This window comes from Calonectris borealis, chromosome 12 (assembly GCF_964195595.1).
Source record: "Calonectris borealis chromosome 12, bCalBor7.hap1.2, whole genome shotgun sequence".
Taxonomy (NCBI): Eukaryota; Metazoa; Chordata; class Aves; order Procellariiformes; family Procellariidae; genus Calonectris; species Calonectris borealis.
This window is the reverse complement of record NC_134323.1, coordinates 12162672-12176448: the sequence shown is the minus strand read 5'-3', so window position 1 is coordinate 12176448 and position 13777 is coordinate 12162672. Positions and strand designations below refer to the sequence as shown.

Here is a 13777-nt window from a genome sequence, read left to right as displayed (position 1 = left end):
ATATGAGGGCTCAGCAGAGAACCTGAGGAACAGAGCAGTATTTGCAACAACACTCAGCCCAGTCCTCCTGTGTCCTGCAGCCCTTGCTGCAGGGTCCAGCATGCTCAGCTGCTGTGACTGTTACAGCAGCCTTAAAATAGAGACCAAGGCCTGTGAAAAAACTCTGCAAGTCTAAAACAACTGTAAAGGGCCAAATTCTGCTGTTGATTAATATTGTGGCATCAAATTCAAGCAGGGAAGGTGCGACCTGTTATATATAAGGAAGAACACAGTTTTGCCATGGGCTTAGATAAAATGTGTAGAAGAACCATTATTTTGCACCAGAATGCATTTCAGCTCGAGTGTTAAGATCCCAGTAAAAGACACTCTTGAAGTGGCTTAGTGAGACTACCGGTAGGAATTGCTGCCTGACATCATTATTTCTCCTTGAGTCTCATCTTGGTTGTCAAAGGTTTTAAGTGCAATAAAAGCATTAATAGTAAACTTTATGGAGATGAAAATATGCCTTTGTAGCAGCTTCCTACAAGCTCCAGGGTGTAGGAATAGGCCTGGAGAAGGAGGGAGGTCAGTTTTGTCTTTTTTTTTTTTTTTTTCAAATCACAGCAAAAAAAAAACACTTGTGAAGAGGATAAAATTACAACGAAGGTGACTTTTTTCCTTCCTGTGAAGCAAAACATAAAGACAGGTTGTGCTACAACCTCTGCCTTCTTTTGGTTTTGTTTTTTTTATCAGCAGATACAAAGATCTGAGAGCAACCTATGGCATAAGGGTATGTAATGATGTTCTCTCTTCCCTTTTATACTTGCAATAAGGTGAGCGTATGATTCCAGGCCCCTGCGTGGAGTTACCCCTGGGGGTGATCTTGCTTGGATAAAAGCGTTTTCAGCCTCTTGTACCTTGCTGAGTTGCTGAGCCACAGCTTTGCACCCGAAAAGCCTTGCCCATATTTTACCCAGCGAACCCAGTTTAAGGTTCGCTATCTGATTTAAAACTTTCAGTAGCTTTTGCTAGGATTGTATGAACTTGCTTTGTTCTTCCTACAGGCATGGGTACCCCAAAACAAAAGCATATGCTGTGCTTCCACGCTATGCTGATGTGTTGCAATAGGTAGTCCACAGCCCTTGTAATGATCACCTGCCATGGTGCTGGGTTATCCGCCGTGTGGGGGAAGTAATAAAATAAAGACATTTGGGTTTTCTGCACCATCAGCTGAACTCCTAGGAAGATAGTTTGAAAATTGGATTAGCAAGAGCAGTCTTTCACCTTCTAAAATTACTTACGCTGTTATATCAAGTAGTTATAAACAAGTAAAATAAAATATTTTATTAGCTCTTTTATGCTGTGTCTGCTGTAAAAAATTACAGGGTTTACATTTCTGATGCTGATAGAGTCTTTCACGAGGTTACTTTATGCAGCTATAAATCAAAGGTTACCTTTCAGATTGCCTATGAAAACTATATAATAATTAATATGTGGAGCTCTGCTTCTCTAAGGTTAAGTCCCTTGGTGGTTAATTTCTTGTCATTTTAACATAGTAGCAATTTAACTGCACCTTTCTGTCATCTCCTCTAGAACCATATCTGATAGAAAATGACCATCTAGCCAGTCAGTCTTCAATAAGCTGAGAGAAGCTGAGGTGGAGGGACAAACTGGACTTAAATCATAGGATTTTTTTTGATAAAACAGTATTCATCTGTAATACTGAAGCTCCAAAGCACAGCTTTGCTATATTAAATGTAAAAAAAAAAAGGAAATGCTCTTAGATTCTTCTCTTCTCATCTGATTAAAAAAAACCAAAAATCCTACAACAAGCTACTGTGCTTCTACTGGTAAAGCTCCAAAAAGTGCAGGTATGGACCTATAACAAATATGAATGAATCAGCAATATATTCTTGTAGTACTTTAAACACCTTAAATTACTTAATAACCAGTTTATTTTCAGAGAGCGCTCTCTACTTTATGTATTCTCCCAGTTGTGGCTCTGTTCAGTACAATCTTTCAGAAACTTTCCGGGCTGTCTCAGCACATTTGTGCTGCCTTAGGGGCAGGTGGTGATGTATAGCAGGATTTCACTGGTACCCGGCACGTGCTCCTGCGGCCACGTGTGTGCTCCTGCGGCCTTCACTTGCTGAAGCCGCTTGTATGCATGCAAGAATAAATATACGTACACAGAAAAGAAATTTGCAGATACTGTGTGAGTAGGGGAAATGCTGTTGTCCTGCATCTGCTATCTGTCATCTTTGCTCTCCGGTCCCTGTTTTGGCTACCGAATATTTCCCAGAAGGACTTGCTGAAGTTTGCCAGACTTAATGTAACCTTCCACTTCTGTTTTCAGTAACTTAGAACTCATTTTCTTCATTCCTGTTTTGCCTTTACTCAGCCAACCTAGGCTGTTGTCGCTTTCTGCATCTACTTTTCATGTTGCTTTACCTAAAGGAATCTAACAAGTGACATGCTGTGGGCCATAGCTGCAGCCAGCCCTGTCTCCTGTTGCCATCTTTTTCCTTTGGCACTCATATGAGCCATGGTTGATTGTCACTTGAGAGCGATGCTTATATACAGCATCTCTTCCCCTTGACTGATTAGCATCTTGTTTGTAGAGTTGAACTAAACTTCCTTTTCTGTTCTAGACTAAAGTAACAAATGCTGTGCAACTGAATTGTGCTAACCACTGTCTTTGTCTTCCATTAATTGTCTGTTAAAAAAATCTTTTTTAGACCCTCCTTTTGGCTGGGGAATGAGACTTTGAAAGTGCCTGTAGCGCTCTTTGCCTTGAATAGAAGACGACTGTGCGATCGCCTGAGACAGCATAAGGATGTCCAGAAGAATTCAGTTGTTGTGCTGCAGGGTGGAGAAGAAACCCAGAGATACTGTACTGATACTGGTATAGTGTTTCGCCAGGTAAGAGCTGAATCAAAACTTCAAATCAAATTAAGAAACTCTCTTCAACTGCATGATTTTTTAAACGATTTTTAATTATTTTCCCTTTATCCCTCATGTGTGCATTGCCTTGCTTCACTTAAATAAATTGGCTTCTTTATAACATTGCCTCTTCAGCTTCGAATTACTCTCTTTTTCAGTGCTTTAGTATGCAGGCTCATTACCTGGTTTAAAGGGCCTAAACCTGTTCAAGGCCTTACTGCCTATCAGTGTTTAACGTAATATTAAAGGCAGCAATGGAATATTTCCTAGTTTTTTCAGTCTTGTCTGTGACCCAAAAATATAACCTTCGTTCTGTATTGAAACATGTTACAGTGGACCCAAACTGAATTAATTCATAGAAAAGCATGTTTCAAGCTTTTATAAATGGTATATTCCACAAAGCAGGATGTATCATAGGATTTACAACATGTGTCTTCTCAAATTAGACTCTTCCTTAAGTACCCGTGTATTCTTCTGTCACAAATAGGACTTAATCACTTGTTAATGCCATGCCGAATGCATTCTTAGTCTTTGGGGAAGTTGGCGTAACAGAACTCTAATTATACATACTCCATACTTTGCATGGCTGCTACAGTACTTTGTTTTGTGAATTTAATTGAGCTGTTGTATGTTATGAAGAAATAAAATCAATAAATTCTAATCTAGATAGCGCGTATCTTAATGTAGTTATTCGTCTGTTTTTAGAAGAGATGCACCTTTCAGGGTATGAGAGCGTATGTCTGTCCTTACGAAAATTCATCTCTGTATTGTTTGTTGTTTGCTTGCTTGTTCTTAAAATAACTCTTGGCTAAAGGCTGTTCCTAGTGCAGCTTCCTCTTCGCTGAGGGAGCTTGGGTCTTCACTTCAGCACTCTGCCATCACCACCCAATGAATGAATCTGCACTCTGCTTCTGCCTTGTCTCGTGTGACATATTGTTTCTTCCTGATACTACATTCCCTAATTCTAGATTGGAGGAATGTATTTTATTGTGTGGTGTATGTTTATTGTGCTGAGTTGACCTGTTTATTTCTTATGGTAGCTTATTAATCTCTGATCCTTTCCCGTTGCCAACAGAGGGATTTGTATTATTGTAATCTAAAACTAACCAGTCTGAAAAGCTTTACACCTAAACCACTTCCCCTCCTCCAAAAGCAAGAGAGATCTCTTTCAGATACGCAGAAGTAGGAGTTAGTATGTACTGTAGTGTATTTTTAGAGCTGGTAGATGTGAGGGTTTTCTTTTAAGAATATATTTTATCTTAACCTAGGAATCTTTCTTTCACTGGACTTTCGGAGTAACTGAAGCGGGCTGCTTTGGAGCGGTAGATGTTGATACTGGAAGATCCATGCTTTTTGTTCCACGCCTCCCTGAAAGCTATGCGGTTTGGATGGGAAAGTAAGATTATCTTTTAACTATGTTCCAATGTATCTGAGTACTTTATATAATGTAACTGTCTGTAGAGCTGGAATGCTATCTCATTTTAATCAGATTCCACCAAATCATTCAGTGTGAATTGTAGTGATATGTACATACAATGATACAAAACGTGATCATTTGGTACTGATCACATGATATCAAATGATTCACCACCATTTGGTAGAGAATATGATATCCACGAAAGGAAGCTGAACCATAAAGAAAAGAGGAAGTCTTGTGTTAAGACCGAACAAGTTAAATAGTAAAGCAGGCTTTTTCAAGTTGCTCTACCAGTTTGCAGCTGCCTTAGCTAATGAAGCTTTTTGAATGGCAGAAGGTAGTTTAGCCTCTTTGATACTTTTTTTGATATGAACTGACAGACTGGGGAATGTGATTTTAATTCTATTCTGTGAGTATGCCATAAACATCTCTCTTTCTATCTGCGTTGGTAGTAAATATTGCTCAGTGCCATAGTAGTGGAGGAACTCATTTATTTATGTGTTCATTTCTTCTCTCAGTATTAATTGTATTTATACCCTCTAACGAACTGTAAATTTTTTTGTTGTCTACATTGTCTCAGAACACTGGATGACTTCTAATTTAATATTTTGAGCTCAGGTTGCTTCACTTCTAATTGAAGCTATCACTTATATTTTAATGCTAATTTTCGGAAAACGAAAACAATCGCAACCAATCCCATATGCTGAACTGTGCCAGACCATATGGTAGGGCATGGCTGCTGTCTTCTTGGAGAGTTTATATGAATATCACTGTCTCAGACCTGCCTGGGAACTGAAATTGTTTGTGATAGCATAAAAATGTGAATACTGCTGTCTGAAATATTTCAGCTGAGAGCTGCACCTGTCTGGGAGGGTAGGTTCTGTTTAACCCCCACACGTACTCTCTAAAGTCTGTTCCCTAGTGGTGCTTGTTCCTATTTATAGGCAAACCTTTTTCCTCCCCCTAAGTTCTCTTCTGCTAGTTCAAATCAGCTGTTTCGTACCCACGCTGATTGTGCCTAATCTGAAAAGGCCTAAAAATATTATTGAAATTCCACCATCTCATTTTGCATTTTCAAACAAAATATTGTGTTTATAAATGGTGGCCTTTTTGATTTGTTAGTGCAGTGCTCATTACGGGTTCATTTACAGAATTACAAGTCTGGTTAAAAGTGGTTTCTTGTTGTTGTGTCTTCTTGCAGAGTATAACAAATTGTCTTTATCACAGCATCCTTGTTTTTTAAATTCTCCTCCTTACCCTTCCTGAATCCCTCTGTTTGAATCTTCGTTTTCTCTTCTGTCAGCCATGGTCATTTACTTTTTCTGCTTGTCAGAAGGAGAATGGATGAATAACTCATTTGTGAGTCAGTAGCAGTTCTGCTTCATAAGTTGGTTGGCAGGGGGTACTGCACGCAGCTAGGGATTGTGTTCCTTCCCAGAAGACTCAATTTTAAGTCAAAATTAACACTGAAAGAAAAACACAAATAAGTTTGCCTTCTACCCGCTGCTGTTTATCTACTATAGTTTGCCATGGAAGTGTTTGTTTCTGTGCATGTGGAAGGCACTATCTACCCACTGAAGAAACATTCATTTAACATCAATGAAGCACAAAGCAATTCAATGCCTTGTACGAGATTTGCGAGGTTGGTATTTTACAGAGGTCTACAGCTGCTCTTCTAGTTCATAGCACAGGGCGCAGTTACTTTGCCTGGTGTTTATATTCCTTTCTATTTAAGACAGATGTGGGAATCTGCTATGTGAGTTTAGGTAGAAATGCATAGATTTTCTTAAAATTAATGCAGAAGGCCCTTAACTACTACTTTACTGCTACTGTATTACTAAATGTATTGTTTGATGTATTGTCGTGCTTTCACTTCTGAAGGACACATATTTGAGTTGTTTTCGAAATATAGTTAGGTAACGTGGCAGTCAGAAGGGTTAACCTTTTTGCCTTGAAGTAATGCAAAAGTGGGGCTTCTTGGCTTCGTTCAAATTGCAGTCTTAGTTTGGCCAAAACTAATGAGCTATCTGAGAGCATTTGCTTGGAGATGAGCAGACTATTAGTTTACAAATGAGACCGTGAACACTGTAATTATTTTAGTCTCACCAACTGCACTTGTTTTTATGAACAGTTTTGCATGCTGAGGTGGTGCCTGGGGACTCTGCAGAACAGGTGAACACGGAGATGATGAATGCACCACCCTGGGCTGTGGTCTGCCAAGGACCCAGCGCTACGAGGGTGACTACCACTTCTTTGGAAGTCTTACTCATCTTGTAGGACTTCTTGCTGAATGTGTATGCTCTAAAGATTTGTAAACAGCTGTAAGGCTACCTTTCAGAAGTCCTTCAACCCAAAATAACCTCTGCAGTTTTAAAAGGGAGGAGAGATTTAATTTAACCCACAACCTCTTAAGGTGGCAATCGCAGAATTGTTATGAGGGTAATTGTAGGACTGGTGGTCCTACTTTCATGTAGTGTGGGCATTTCTCCAAATGTTGGGCTAGCCCATTTCTTGGTTGTTGGCTGGGAAAATCTTTTCAACTAAGAGAACTGCTTTGCCTATCTCTTGATCCGTACCTCTGCCCCCTGCCCTCCCCGCTGTTTGTAAGGCAGAAACAGAGACTCTCACAGGATGGCTTAGTGGGTAGGCTTTTGCCCTCCTGAAGTGTTTTTCTGTTCCAGCTATTGGAGGAAGACTTTAAGAAATGGATCTGGTAATATAAGATTATAAAGGCTTCAGAAGCGTAACTGTTGTAAATGCCCCTCTTTCTCGGCATGGTCTTACCTAGTCAAGTTTGTGGTGCAAAGCTGTTAGCAATCGTTTCTATTCCTAGGAAGCATTAAGTTGGTTATGACTGCATGTCTTGCACAGAGACTTCAATTTCACTAATTAATGCTGCACCTGCCATTTACCTCCTTAATTATAAATGACAGAACTAGTCAGTGTGCTGATTAAAGATATTTTATAAAGTAAAACATACTGTACAGCAGCTGCTTTATGTGGAGCGGATGCCAAAATAACTTAATTGCCTTGCCACATAAAGAGTGTTTTTAATGGAAAACAAAAATATTTAACGCTTTCATGCTCTAACTTTAGAAATACATATTAAATGGGACAGAGCAATATTTATGTGCAATTTCCTGTGTTTTCTTTGAAGCCCTGCTGGCTGATTGGTAAGTATAACAACATTAATCTAGCATTGGATCCACTGTACGTAACGTTTTTCCATGAATTTGATTGGAAGCTATCTGTATTTGCAAAGTTGAACCTTGGTGTGGCGCTTTGGAGCTGTAATAAAGCACAATGAAATGCTTTGCAAATGTTAATAAATTCTCAGCGACCTAATGAGGAAGCTTTTTAAACATTGTCATCATTTTCCAAGTAGGTTACAACCAAAATCAACCTTTGGTTTTGGTGATTAAATTTGACTGACTTCAGCAAAGCTGAGAAGTTTTACTACCTTTGGAAAAAAGTGCAGAAGTATGTGGTTGTTTTTTTTGTCTGTTTTCTTTTTTTCCCCAAACTCTTTTGTAAAAACAGAGCTTTTCAGGCTATTTAGGCTTTTACCTTTTTTTCCCTGTAGACTGTATGTGACCATGAAAATTAGAAGCTAAGAAATTGCTTTCTTGATCTCTTTTTCTTAATGGGATTGGTGAAATTTTGTGGTATTTGTATTTTGAATAATTGTGAGTATTAAATTTTGTACAGCATGGTATATTTATCTGACTCTATCAGATAGCACCTCAGGTGGCTGAGACTGGTGCATTAATTAGCCCTAGGTTTGGCTACAAGAAGGCAAGGTCTGTAGTAAGCCCATTCTATGCAGGCTGAAACTGGAGACAACTCTTTGGAAAGGTAGTGGAGTGTATGTGGGTGCTGTAGGGAACAAACTCTAAATCACCTTAATTGCTCTTCTTAATGTCGATTTTGCAGGAATGAAGGACATTTTCTAGATGAGTTTTATTGATGTGATGCATACAGGTCCTCTTCTCCACAGCATGCTCTGGAGCTGTGTATTCAGATAGTATACTCTAAAGGGTCTTTGGTTTTACTTCTGAACTGATCTGCCATATCATACCCTTGTGTTTTTTCTTGTTATTTTTTCTCTAGAATGAAATATGTTTAGCGTTTTCTTTTTCCATGTCTATCAGTTTGATCTCTTCCTGCCATTTTTCCCTTCCCCCTACTCACTGAATCTTTATTTTGCTGTTTAAAAAAAATCAGTTTTTAATCACTTTAGGTCATTTTATTACTGTTTTGTACCAGCTGGCAATTGCAACTTAATCTGCAAAGTTTGTTACCACCTGCAAATGCCATGTGTGGATCTCATGAACATATTCAGTCCTGCTTCTGTTTCTGAATAGCGTTAGAACTAATTTCAGTCTTTGCACTAATCAAGACTTGCAGTCCATTGCTGTTTATCACTTAACTTTTGAGAACATCAGTCTAAATGGATACACCACTCTTCAGTGTGGCAGTTGGAGGGTTTCCCAGCCCTTGAAAAGCTCATCTTTTTATCTATTTATTTATTTTTATTTTCTGCTTTAGGCTTTTCACTGTTTTACTATGACTAGTCATTGGGTTTCAGGTCACATCATAGTGTTCCTGTCCAAGCTAATTTGAGTTAATTTTGGAGAGTAACAGTCTTGAGAGAGATTTTTATCAAATATTTTACTATTATTCAGGTAGTACATCTGTTGCTTTACCCTTCATCCGATCCTTTCAAAACTGTACGATAAAGCTGGTTGCTTTTGATTGACGAGACTTACTTGTGCAATTCCCCATGCTGCTTATTTTCCATCATTCCAGTTCTCTCCATAGTACAGTGATTTCCATTTCTTGTCTAGCATTCATTTATTACGGTATTTCTCTGTGGATAAAAATTACTTTTACAGAATAATTAGTGTCTGTATTGCTCTTGCCACTTTACTGATGATTGTTTTTCTCTAAACAGTGCTGCTTGAATGCTTTGACTTCTCAAATGATCTGTTTAGTCATTGTTCCAGTATTCTAGTTGTCCACGAGCCTTGCTGGTCCAGGATGAATGTATGTTGTTTCTATGACTTTTACTTCAGTAATTATTTTTATAAATCTTTGCTTTCTAGCTGCTTAAGTTTCCTTGTATTTCTTGTTGAGAATGTTTTAAAAAATAATAGTAATTTATATTACTCCATTGATTTGCAATCTCTACCAGCATACACCTTTAACTGGATGCACAAGTTGGTGATTTAGTAAGTGTTAAAGTGCTTGTTTTTCCTCTCCTCTTTTTGACTTGAGAGTATTGAGAAATAGAACCAGCACTAAGTAAGTCTGCTTGACAATGCTGCACCAGAGTGTTTTAACATCCTGATGTAGCTTTAAACCACAGCATGAGAAAATTAAGTCTTGCCTATGCATGTCTCATGCCTGTGGTACGACAGGGAATGTTGATAACCCCCACCAGGCATTTCTTATTTTATACTTTATTTAATGCACTAGCAGGAGTATCGAGTTCAGTGATATAAACTCCTGATAACATTTTGAAATATCAGAGAATCCAAGTTTTCTTTTGATCAGGTGTGCCATGTGTTTTTCCTCCAGGAGTTGTCTGCTGCTGGTAGGAAGGTAAGCTGCAGCAAAAGAAATGCCCATGGGGATTTCCCAGCAGTTTCCGAAATTTCCCAGTATTTCCAAAAAGGCTCTGCACCTCCACGCTGCCTTCTGCTTGCAACTTCCCGGTTTGAGTGCAGAGCTCTCTGCTTCTTGTCGGCCTGGATTTGAGACTGCACTTCAGTGAAGAAACTCTCAAGTGAAATACCTACAGCGGTGCCTCTATTCTTGCACTTCTAAAATTCCATGGTCTCAGCTCTTGATGTTAACTATTTCCTTTAGGTTTTTTATTCCCTGCAACCTGTGCTGTGTCTGTCTGTATGCTCAGGAAGGACTCTTTGAAAAGTGTTGTCTGTGATGAGAAAGGTACAAAGAAGAAAAAACAAACCCAACTCTTTTGTTAAAATAGGATAGGGAAAAGTATCATCACTATTAATGCTTCTTAAGAGCTAAACGTGAGTGAAAAACAGACAGATTGTGTTTTACTTGCTGTGTACCCCTTCGCCTGTGTACTTGCTGGAGCCCTGGGTGTCAGAGTGCTTGGCCTTGACCCTGCTCCTGGGGTATACCAGCTCCTTCTTTGGGGCAGTGTGGCATAGTGGATCGGGCACTGTTTGCATGGGTACGTTCTGCCTTTTCTTTGTGCCCAATGAGGAGTTGTGGCAAGTTCCTTTAATTTCTTTGTGGTTTAGTTTTCTTTAGAAGTTATAAGATGGGAATACTATCATTCCCTTCTTAAAACTGTTCAGGTCACCTTAATGCTGCTGTAAACATCAGTACTGCTTCCTTTCATGCTATTACCGAATAATATGGGAGCTGTGGGACATGCTGCACACATTCCAGAGCTTGTTGTACTGCTTTTATGTGTGGGACATAAAATATCGCTCATTTTCCCCCAATATAGGCATTTTTCCAAAATAAAAGCATAACATCTGCTATTGACAGATTCAGTATGTAACTTTCTCAGTTAAGAAGCATGAATTGAGACCAGTGTTTGAGTGGAACACTGTTACTATATAGTGACCTAGAAACCACTGTAATTCTTTTTGTCCCTTTTTTGGGGAGGAGAGCTTTCTAATGAGTATTTGTCAGCAGTGTTATGCTACAAGAAATCTTTCAGGGATTTCAGTGTATAAACATTTCCTTTGTTACAGTTTTTTCTGTATTAGTATAGAGCCCTTCTCTCCAAGGAAGAATTTTATTTGCAGAAAGAAATAAAGCAAAGGTTACCAATTGCAAGTTTTCTGTGTTTTTGGTTTTTTGGGTAGCTTTTGATAGTATCTCTTAAATGTCTAATTGAGGCACTGCCTCTTGACGTAGAATTTATAGAAAACCTAAAGAACTTTTCATCTTTTGCGAATGCCTGTGGTGGGAATAACTGAGCAGGAGCAGTGAGACTGTATATTTGAAGTAGATGAAATAGGTAGTTCAGAGCTTGGCTTTTATTAGGAAGAACTGTGAAAGTCTCTTCAATACTTTATTTCTGATTTCATAAGTCCAACGGTCTGTATGTTGCTTGTAGTTACTCTGCTTCTGCACAATCTGTGGGTAGCACTGGGAAGTCCAGTGTCGTAGACCCAGCATCCTGTGTCCAGCATCGTGCATGTGGAGTCTACCGTTCTGTCCCTCTGCTAGACATGGCTTCTGTTACAGTCCTGGTTACCTTTTCCAGTCAAATCAGTTTAAGTCTTCACCTTCAGTTCAATTTCTTTTAAATTCTGTTATTTTCTCAAAATCTGTTTTGTTCCGAACTGTATCAAAAGGAGCAAGGAGTCTGAGTTTACGTGTCTGCAGGTATTTCTGTCTTTCAAAGGATAAAATAGAAATCTAGAGAAATGTGGAAAGGGAGTAACTTAATGTAGTCAAAACATTGCTGGAAGCTGCCTGTGATACCACTGAGCCCATTAGTACTGTTTTGTTTTAAATCTAGCTTGATGCCTTTTAATCTTTTTGTTTGAGATAGTGAAATTCCTTTTGGATATATAGGTGATTGCATTTTTTTGGACAAAGTCAGGAACATCTGCTGGTATCTTGTAAAGCCTCCTGTGTTGTTCTTTCTAGCAGTTCCCGACACCCTCTTGTTTGGTTAATGCTTTGCCATCTGTTAACTTGATGATATTGTAATGAGGAGGGAGTTTATTGGTGCATCTCTGACAGCGTTAAAACACTGCTTTTGTATCCCTTTCCCTCCTCCAGAATTACGTGCTTTGCTGATGTATTTCTATTCATCTGGTTTAATTTTTGCCAAGGTTCTTACTCTTTGTATGCAGCCTCATTGAAACTTTTACTTTGTTTTAAGCTCATTCTAGCAAGGCCTGAGAAATCGGTTGCTGACTGTGTGGAACTTCAATTGCTGAAGACTACGTTTGTCCAATTTACTCCTTGTGCATGTATTTCCTCTCACGTAAGTGAGGAAAAATGTGATGTAAGTCGTGCAATGACTTGCTGGCAGTAAATGTGTGCATGCCGCAATGCCACATATAGGCATTATGTGCAGGCTAATGTAGGCATTTACTTTGCTTAGTAGAGACTATTTGCTCAAGACAAAGTGAATTTGCCATAAAGTGGTGTTTTATATCTGTTACTCTGAATGTGAAAGTTAGGGTGGAATGGAGGAAGCGATACTGTTGTATCCCTGTAAAGCAGAAAGCTTTACTGTGAAGTTTGCTAGTTTTAGCTTTTCTGTCTCACTGCATCAAGAATCGTCCTCTTCTGATTTTGTGATATGAGCTTGGACAGTTTTTCATGCATTTAGGCAATAATACTTGTAGGACCTTTTAAGAGAGCACTGTACCCTGAACATTATTGTTTAGAAACACTTTTGCTTTAGACTGTTATGGGTAGTATCTTTAATATTTGCCTATGCTGTTATTGTTCCAACTATGTTAATTCTTACATTTAATTACTGCTTGTAAGAACATCACTTTCTGGTAACTGCCAGGAGCTGTGGATCTGAAGGACAATAAGTAGTGGATAAGACTTGTGGATCTGTGTTTTAATTGCAGGAGATAGTCTTTAGTATAGCATGTCTTGCTTTGTGTCAGTACTTGCTGTCTTCCTCCCTGACATACTAAGAGATCCTCAAAACGGTTGCTGACTTTCGTTTAGAGATTCCTACTGATCTTTTTTAAAAATACATTAAATGAATGCCGATGGTTTTTTTGGCTAAAGCCAGATTCAGTGCTAAGAAATTGCAGGTGATTCTCATTATTTGGCCCTAATGTATGTTCATTGATAGCATGTGTGGTCAGACAGCCTGGAATACTGCTTTGTTGTCTGTGCCATGTGGTATTAACTTAGTATTTCCTTTTGCAGGAGGACTGTTACCTCACATTGGAGCTTATGTTAGGATGCACGTATTGCTTTCTTTTATATGTAACGGTGCAGTAAGGCACCCTTCTTTCAGAATAGCTTCAAAACACAAACAAGGCCAGATGTGAAGGCTTAAGGAATTCTGTAAAACCATTCAAATCTTAATATTAAATGTTTGTTATAAATTGTGTCGGTGTAAGGCAACAGAAATTAAGAACTGTTTTTTGTAATGTATAAGTGAACATAAAACCTATAATACTTACAAGTGTGCTGGTGGTTCTCGTGTCTGCCTATTCTGACAAGCTGATCACAAGAGAACTTAGCTAACGGGGAGCTCTGAATGATCCCGGGTGGATGACAGGACAAGCTTAAGGCTTAAGGCAAGCTTAGTACAACACGAAAGAGAAAGCAAAGCTGGCAGTTACAATTCAAACAACTTCTGCTAATAGATCGAAATGGTGCAACTACCATTTCTGCATTATTATTAAGGTAAATGTTCAATAAAATATTTTCATTCTGTATTTGAGAGAAACAAAA

At 38.7% G+C, this 13777-nt stretch overlaps 1 protein-coding gene across 1 annotated transcript in view; it reads left to right on the top strand.

The window, feature by feature from the left end:
• PEPD (peptidase D) overlaps nt 1–13777 on the top strand; it is a 143012-nt gene that overhangs the window by 2765 nt on the left and 126470 nt on the right. The window contains exons 2-3 of the mRNA XM_075161373.1: nt 2718–2901; nt 4191–4318. Of these exons, the coding sequence (XP_075017474.1) occupies nt 2718–2901; nt 4191–4318 (312 nt within the window). The remainder of the gene's footprint in view (nt 1–2717; nt 2902–4190; nt 4319–13777) is intronic.